Below are 9,009 nucleotides of genomic sequence, written 5' to 3' on the forward strand. Positions count from 1 at the left end.
CAGCAATCAAATGAGAAATACTTTTGCATACAATCTGCCCTACCAGAATAGTTTAACTTCTTTAGCAATGGCTGTAATGGGACACATTTAAGCAATGCCCTCATTTCACCTTTCTCTTTTTTTTTCTTTTTTTCTTTCTTTCCTTTTTTTTGGTAGGCAAAGGGGATTAGAGGAAGGGGGGAGGAAAGACCAGATGAGAAACAATCGTTGACTCAGTTCTCAAAAATCAAAGGTTTTTGGCTGAGTCCCAGAGGAATTTAAAAAGGGATCAGGTTTTTTTTTTTTTTTTTTTCCCTTTTCATAATATATAACTAAGCTAGAGTTAGACGAAAACAAAAGACACACTGGCACTTTAATACTGGTTGATTGGGCACTTGTACGCAGTACTTATAGACCAGTAAAAGTGCTCGTTTACCTGTCTGGTGTGTAAGGGGCCCTTTGTCTTGAAGCCTCCTTGGGAACTGCACTCTGAGGCACTGAAGTGATCTGAACTAGTGGAAGAGCGTTTGGAAAGGGTGTCACAACCCCCGACAAAGGTGTTGTCCAAGGGAAGTTCCTGAATCACATGATGCTTTTTCACTGATACTGGAGTGTCTGGTTTGAGATGAAAAGCAGACTGTGGAGAGGCAGATTTGTAATGCTTAGCTAGATCAGGACTATTAGGCTTAAAGGTCGTTGGTGGTGCCGGGCCCCAGTCAAATCTTCCTATACTCTGCTCTTCCAGCTCAGCTGGAAGGCTGATTGTCCCGTTGATAGGTTCATGGACTGCTTCATCAGGCTTAGACTCCTCGATGGTCACAAAGTTCAAAAGAGAACTCTTAGGAGACTTCCTTTTCTTCCTTTTCTTTTTCTTGCTCTGTTTGTTCTCCTGGTTTGGAGACATCCACTCGGCACCTTGCTTGCTCCTCTGAGCAGCTTTGAACCTCGACGCGTGACGACAGCGAACCAGAACTGTGACAAAGATCACTACGATGACAACCATAGCGCCTGCCACGATGGCGATCATAATGGTAAGGTAGTCTTCATTCTGATAGGGTTGGCTACTGTCCCCGATGTTCCTGTCCAGAGGGGTCTCCATAGTCCTTCGTATTAAGTCATAAATATAGGAGGCGTTTCCTGCAGTGTCATTTACATACAAAAAAACCAGCACGAGTGTATGCAGAGATTTAGGGTAGCCCAAATCGCTTATGTTGACCACTAAGCGATGCAACCCCACATCGGTAGGGGTGGGTTTCTCCTCCAGGGTGATATTACCTGTCACTGGATCAATCCGAAATAGCCCCTTGCCGTTTCCACTGACGATGGTATATTTGAGTTCGGCGTTCATCCCGGTGTCAATATCCACCGCAAACACTTCTGCTACCACTGAGCCTGGAATGGCTGAGAGTGGCACCAACTTAAAAGAGGTATTCGAAGGTGGATAGATGACCACCGGGCTGTTGTCATTAACGTCCATGACGTTTATGGTCACTTTGGCCGTAGAGGACCGAGCGGGTTGCCCTCCATCAATGGCTTTGACGTCAAAGGTGTACGAGCTCTGCTGTTCTCGATCGAAGGAAACATTTGACTTTATAACTCCAGAGAAAGGATCCAACACAAAGTTCTCGTTGTCACTTAGGATGGACAGGGTCACGGCTTTGTTTTCTCCAGCATCTGCATCCGTCACGGTGATCACTCCCACAGTACTATACTTTGGTAAGTTCTCGGATACGAAAAACTGAAAATGGTTATGGGTAAACTTGGGACTGTTATCATTTTCATCCTGCACGGTAACTATGACAGCTGCTTGACTCTGAAGAGGAGGGGTCCCGTTGTCCCTGGCAGTTACAGTAAAAATGAAACGCTCTTGCTCTTCTCTGTCAAAAACTCTGGAGGCTGTCAAAACTCCTGTCTTCCGATCCAGATCGAAAAAGGAGGCATTAGGTCCAAGCTGATAAACAATGTCTGCATTTTTCCCACTGTCTTCGTCTGTGGCACTAATAGTTGTTAAGTATAGACCACGGCGGTTGTTTTCAGCAACTGACAGCTCAATTACAGGCTGGCTGAAAATGGGAGGGTTGTCATTTTCGTCCTCCAGTTTAACTCTTACCAGGGCAGTCTGGTTCAAACTGGGCTTCCCAGAATCAGAGGCGACAATTTTAAAGCTGAATTCTTTGGTGCCCTCATAGTCCAACAAGGAAGAGGTCTCTAACAAATACTGGTTGTCATAAACTGCCTTCAAGTGAAACGGGACCTCCCTTTCGATGAAACAGATCACTTTGCCATTGACATCAGTGTCCTTATCCGAGACCGTGATTAGGGCAATCTTTGTGTTGACAGGATCCTTCTCTGATAAGTACACCGTGCCGTTGATGGGGCTTATAATGTACCTGAGGTCTATGTTGGGAGGGTTGTCATTGACATCAGTGACATTGATGGTGACCGTTGCGCGAGCTGGAGTGGAGCTGCCGTCGGTGGCCAGCACGGTCACCTTGTGAATAGCTGACTCCTCTCGATCTAAGGACCTCTGAACCGTAATCAGCCCGGTGGTGTTATTCAAAGCGAAGAGTCTCTTGGTGGCGGGGGCGACCTGGGCGCTGAAAACATAGCGGATTTCCGCGTTGCTGCCTACATCTGCGTCGGTCGCGTGGAGCTGGATTACGGAGGTGCCTATGGGGGCATTCTCTGGAATATGAACCTCCACCTGACCCTCTTTAAATACCGGCCTGTTGTCATTAACATCACTTACTGTGACTTGGAGTATGGCCGTGCTGGATTTCTGGGGGGTGCCTCCATCTTCCACTTTGATTTTCATCACATAGGTATCTTTCTGTTCTCTATCCAAGTTCTGCTGAACAATCAGTTGTGGCCACTTCTCCCCTTCTGGAGTTTCCACGATATCCAGTCCAAATACGCTCTGCCCATTTAACAATTCATAGTGCTGTACCCCATTGAAGCCCGTGTCAGGATCTGTGGCCGACGGAATCGGAAAGCGGCTGTTGATCAAAGTGTTTTCTGGAATGGAGATATTGATGACAGGAGAGGGAAACATGGGTGCATTGTCGTTGGAATCCTTCACGACTATTTTGATTTTGATCAGCCGAAAAAAATCATTGGGGAGAATCACCACCTCGAGTTCGAAGAAACACTCGTTTTCTTCGGCATAGGCGGCTCCAGCGCAGAGTTTTTCTCTGTCTATTCTGTTAGACGTGGTGAAGATCTCCCCCGTACTACTGGACACTTTAACCAATGGGGCATCCCCGGCTTTAGAAACCAGTCTGTAGACAAGGCTGGCACTGGTCCCCGTGGCAGCATTGATGTGAGAAATGTTCAGATCCTTTGGTATGTTTCCTATGGGTATGTTTTCAGGCAGCTCCTCTCTAATGGTGTAAATAAGTTCTTGAGCTAGAGCAGAATCCAGCCTTAAACAGGCAATCAGGGCGGCCAACAGGTAAAAATCCCTCAGGTCCATGATAATGTATTTATTTTCTTTTCCTGGATTTTAGGATTTAAAGGTTTCCACCGAGGAACGGTGCACGATTTGCAGAGGAGGCGTGCATGGACTGCAGGATGCATTACATCTCGTTTCTTATTTGGAGACAGCAACTGTCAACACAATCACAGACAATATTACTGCTCAATAAATAAAGCCACCATCACAAAAGATCTCTACACATTTTCCGGTGCAAATTTATTAACAGTGGAGTTTGTTTTTTTTTTTAATTTTTATTTTTACCATCTCTGCTTGCAAGTAAACTCCAAGGCCGAATGCACCAATATCCGAGCTTGTTGCATTTACATGTAGAAAATGAATGTAGCCACTTCTGGATTAAAAGGAGCTACAGTTTCTCCACGTAGTGCCCCGGCGTTTTGGAGCACACTGTGTAAATCATACCGTGCATCCCTTCTCCACTCTCTCCTCCTTTCACACCCGCCTCCCCATTTTTTTTTTTAGGTGCAGGGGAAAACCCTAAGCTCCTCTCCCAGGTTCCTTCTAATTGCACAGTCATATGTCAAAAGCAATGTGTGTTCTTCCATTCTCTCTGAGTCATCACTCTCTTTTTTTTTTTTTAAATGACTATCATTTTCCACCCAACGCTCCGCCTAGCTCGTATTGCTATCGTCCTGGAAAACGCGAATCCGAGCAGGCTGCTGCAGCAGCAGCGACGGCATCGGCAGCCGCTTGGCTCTTCCCCTCCCCATTACCCAAAAGGACAATATCGAGACTTGCAGTTTCTCGCTCGAGTCTCTTTGGATGCTTCCCATCAGCATGAAGAAAAACAGGAGAACTTTTGCTTTAACGGCTAATAATCTAGGGGAGGGAGGATTTACTGAAGGGGAGGAGAGAATCCCAGATGCAAGTTAAACGCATCTGACGCTACTGAGAAACAGAATACATATCTTACAGATATGTATCTATAGATATAGATACATATCTTATAGAATACATATAGATTATATAATCTCCCTATATTGTTTTCCTCTAACGGGAGACAAAAAAAAGGGGGAAGTTCCTTACCACCGCTCTCTCCTCTGGATAGTATTAACAGCTGCCACATATAAATACCGCAGGCTGATAATGCAGGTGAAAAACCTTCTGCTCAAATGATCGCCGAGCTGCAAATTAAACGGGCAAAAGGCTTCAGGCAGCTACACACTTTGGTGGAACCGGTCAGTTCTCAAAGCACTGATCTTATCTGCATTAAGCTACACGGTGGCTGATGCCCGGGATTAGTTTCAGCAGAGGGATGCAGGTAGAGATGCAGATACAGCGGAGGAGGTGAGCTCCACGACGAAAATCGCCGGGATTACAACCGCTACTCTCCTAGATTTTCGGGACACACACACACATACACACACACCCTGAACAAAATGACAAGAAAACAGTGTGCAAGCGCAACTTTACACTTACGTTAGTCGTCTCTCTACCTCTCCCGAGACGCTGCGGTTAGAAACGGTTTGTTCCAACACACAGAGCCCGATGCGTTGGGTACCACCGGGCTTTGGAGAAATCAGCAGCGGCCAAACGCTTCTTCCTTGAGAGATGCGTCGCTTCGGGCTGGCAAATTAGCAACTCCAGAGGACCAAATTCACAGATCTGCCGTCAGTCACTCCCTCCGCATTTCGCCTCTTTCTCCCCACGGGATCCTCCGGTTATTTAACGGACACCCGAGATCCCGTGGCGCTTCTTTAGCTCGGCGATTTCTTTTCCATCCCCGTGTTAACAAGTCTTTAACTTCTTGCTGGAAACGTCCGAGTTGGACCGGGCGGTGATCCTGCTTCTCCTAGCTCTCCTTGCCCCAGATCCTAGTCCGTTATCGCTGTCGTCCTGGAAGGATGCTATGGCTCTCCCTCTCCTGGTTGCCTCCCAACTTCCCTCCTCGCATCCCTTCTTCTCCCGCTTCTCTTCCCTCTCTGAACTGAATTTCTTGCTCTAACTCTCAATAAGCCCGGAGGGATGGGGGGAGCAAGGCCGGGCCCCGCCTCCCCCAGTACCTGATTGGCGGCCACCATGCAGGGCGGGCGGGCCCGGGAGCGGGAGGAGGCGCTCAGTAAGGGCTCCCACTGTCTGAGCGCCCTCCCCATCCTCCCCTTTGGGCGGGGGGGAAAACCTGGAAGGGTGGCGAGGGATTTCTCCCGGGAGTTTCGTCTCCGGGAGGAATTGGTGGCACTTATTGGGCGGCTCGGTCGGGAGAGTCGAAACGATGGGGGGGAATGGCTAATAGGCCGCTGTATGGACCGCTTGCACTAGGCCGCGGTGGGAAAGCGAGGACCGCGGATCCCGGGCCCTTGACACCGGCCCGCCTGATGTGTGTGTGTGTGTGTGTGTGTGTGTGTGTGTGTGTGTGTGTCTGTGACACGGGGGGGCGGGGGCCCAAGTGACGGCCGTGGCGAAGGGAGGAGCGGGAGGGGACCGCTCAACGTCAATCCAGGTTGCACCGCCCCAGCTCCGTCGGTGCGGATGATGATGATGGCATTTATTGAGCCCCCTGTTGGGTAGGGACTGCCTCTATATGTTGCCAAGCGCTTAGCACATAGTAAGCGCTCAATAAATATGATTGATTGATTGATTATTAAGCGCTCACTCTGTGCAAACCCTCCCCACCACCCGCCAAGCTGGCCCCTTTCTTCCTCACCTCCTCCAGGAGGCCTTCCTCTCCCCCTCCTTCCCTTCCCAACAGCACCTGCATATATGTTTGTACGGATTTATTACTCTATTTTACTTGTACACATCTATTCTATTTTATTTTGTTAGTGGGTTTGTATATATGTTTGTACATATTTATTACTGTGCTTATTTATTTATTTATTTTACTTGTACATATCTATTCTGTTTATTTTATTTTGTTAGTAGGTTTGTATATATGTTTGTACATATTTATTACTGTGCTTATTTATTTGTTTATTTTACTTGTACATGTCTATTCTATTTTATCTTGTTAGTATGTTTGTGTATATGTTTGTACATATTTATTACTGTGCTTATTTATTTATTTATTTTACTTGTACATATCTATTCTGTTTATTTTATTTTGTTAGTAGGTTTGTATATATGTTTGTACATATTTATTACTGTGCTTATTTATTTTACTTGTACATATCTATTCTATTTATTTTATTTTGTTAGTATGTATGTATGTTTGCACATATGTATTACTGTGCTTATTTATTTATTTTACTTTACATATCTATTCTATTTATTTTATTTTGTTAGTAGCTTTGTATATATGTTTGTACATATTTATTACTGTGCTTATTTATTTATTTATTTTACTTGTACATATCTATTCTATTTATTTTATTTTGTTAGTATGTTTGTATATGTTTGTACATATTTATTACTGTGCTTATTTATTTATTTATTTTACTTGTACATATCTATTCTATTTATTTTATTTTGTTAGTAGGTTTGTATATATGTTTGTACATATTTATTACTGTGCTTATTTATGTATTTATTTTACTTGTACATATCTATTCTATTTATTTTATTTTGTTAGTATGTTTGGTTTTGTTCTCTGTCTCCCCGTTTTAGACTGTGGGCCCACTGTTGGGTGGGGACTGTCTCTATATGTTGCCAGCTTGCACTTCCCAAGCGCTTAGTACAGTGCTCTGCACACAGTAAGCGCTCAATAAATACGATTGATTGATAGGATTGATTGTGAGCCCACTGTTGGGTAGGGACTGTCTGTATAGGTTGCCAACTTGGACTTCCCAAGCGCTTAGTACAGTGCTCTGCACACAGTAAGCGCTCAATAAATACGATTGATTGATTGATTGTGAGCCCACTGTTGGGTAGGGACTGTCTCTATAGGTTGCCCACTTGTACTTCCCAAGCGTTTAGTACAGTGCTCTGCACACAGTAAGCGCTCAATAAATACGATTGATTGATTGTTGGGTAGGGACCGTCTCTATATGTTGCCAACTTGTCATTCCCCAGCGCTTAGTACAGTGCTCCGCACACAGTGAGCGCTCAATAAATACGACTGACTGATCGATCGATTGATTGCAAAGCACTGTTCCAAGCGCCGGGGAGGTAACAAGGTGATCAGGCTCTTCATCCCCATTCTGGATGAGGCCCAGAGAACTGAAGTGACTTGCCCAAAGTCACACAGCTGAGAGTTGGCGGAAGCGGGATTTGAACCCATGACCTCTGACTCCAAAGCCCGGGCTCTTTCCACGGAGCCACGCTGCTTCCCTGCGCCATCCCTCTCTGAGCCGGGCTCCGTTCCCATTCCCATTCCCTTTCCCTTTCCCTTTCCCATTGGGCCCCGGCCTGGGATCAGCTCTTCCTTCCAACCCTCCCGGCTCCTGGCAATTTGTCCCTCCATCCCGGACTCTAGAAGTCATTCGCATTTTCCTCCGGCTCGGGTCGAGACTCCCAATCAATCAATCAATCGTATTTATTGAGCGCTTACTGTGTGCAGAGCACTGTACTAAGCGCTTGGGAAGTACAAGTTGGCAACCTATAGAGCCAACAGTGGGCTCACACTCTGAAAGACTCCCACTGAAGCTCACCTTCTCACGGTCCTTAAAAGGGCCCTCGGAGACCTCGCTCCCAGGGGATGGAAACTCACCAAGCTGTTTTTTCTTCTCGCCGAGTTTTTCTGTAGGGCCCCAAACCGCAAAACGGTGAGCTGTCTCATCCAGACAGCCATTAATCGGATCAAATCCGACATATTCACGCGCGGCCCAGACAGTGGTGTTACCCCACGCCTGCTGATAGTGTCCTAATAACCATTAGCGGGTTCCCCAATAGAGGATCGTGTTGCATAATAGCATTTAAAGGAGTGATTTCAAGTTGTCCAAAAATCTGTCAGGGTAAAATTCGAAGGACTGACCGACCTCTTGGCAACATTTATACAAAGGATTAGCAATTGCTTTTCTCTTTCCTAAGAAATCTGTGAACCCCTCTCCATCCCCCCATCTTACCTCCTTCCCTTCCCCACAGCACCTGTATATATGTATATATGTTTGTACATATTTTTTACTCTACTTATTTCACTTGTACCTATCTATTCTATTTATTTTATTTTGTTAGTATGTTTGGTTTTGTTCTCTGTCTCCGCCTTCTAGACTGTGAGCCCACTGTTGGGTAGGGACTGTCTCTATATGTTGCCAGCTTGTACTTCCCAAGCGCTTAGTACAGTGCTCTGCACACAGTAAGCGCTCAATAAATACGATTGATTGATTTAAATTAATGCTGAAAGGAAATCTACGATGCAAGGAATACCGATTCTACAGTATTAGTAGTACATAGTTATTAAATAACTTCAGATGTGCGTGTGCGTGTGCACATATTTAAACGACTCCCAGGAAACAGCTAGCCAAGGGCAGATAGTTTCTGCCTTGTTCTTCTGTGGTGTCTGTAGCAATTTGCATACTGTAAATTTTAAAGCAGACTCAGAAAATAAGTTGAATTGATTCGATTCTTTTGGAGCCGTAAAGAACATATATCAATCATTTAGTAGATTTTTTTTTTAACCGGCACATTATATATTTATAGAAAAGATCATTTACTAGCTCTCA

General features: G+C 45.4%; 1 protein-coding gene across 11 annotated transcripts in view; it reads right to left on the reverse strand.

The window, feature by feature from the left end:
- The window catches only part of PCDH9 (protocadherin 9), a 1,202,247-nt gene extending 1,196,870 nt beyond the window's left edge, over positions 1-5,377 (reverse strand). For 10 of the 11 annotated variants that reach the window (XM_038760924.1, XM_038760895.1, XM_038760913.1 and 7 more), the window contains exons 1-2: positions 4,892-5,377; positions 416-3,585 (exon numbers count right to left, since the gene is read on the reverse strand). In XM_038760924.1, coding sequence (XP_038616852.1) covers positions 416-3,451 — 3,036 coding nt within the window. In that variant the 5' untranslated portion in view covers positions 3,452-3,585; positions 4,892-5,377. Of the gene's footprint in view, positions 1-415; positions 3,586-4,498; positions 4,543-4,891 lie in introns of those variants that run through there. The other variant, XM_038760870.1, reaches the window with a different exon arrangement.
- Between the last annotated feature and the right edge of the window lie 3,632 nt (positions 5,378-9,009).

The sequence above is a fragment of the Tachyglossus aculeatus genome, chromosome 2 (assembly GCF_015852505.1).
Source record: "Tachyglossus aculeatus isolate mTacAcu1 chromosome 2, mTacAcu1.pri, whole genome shotgun sequence".
Taxonomy (NCBI): Eukaryota; Metazoa; Chordata; class Mammalia; order Monotremata; family Tachyglossidae; genus Tachyglossus; species Tachyglossus aculeatus.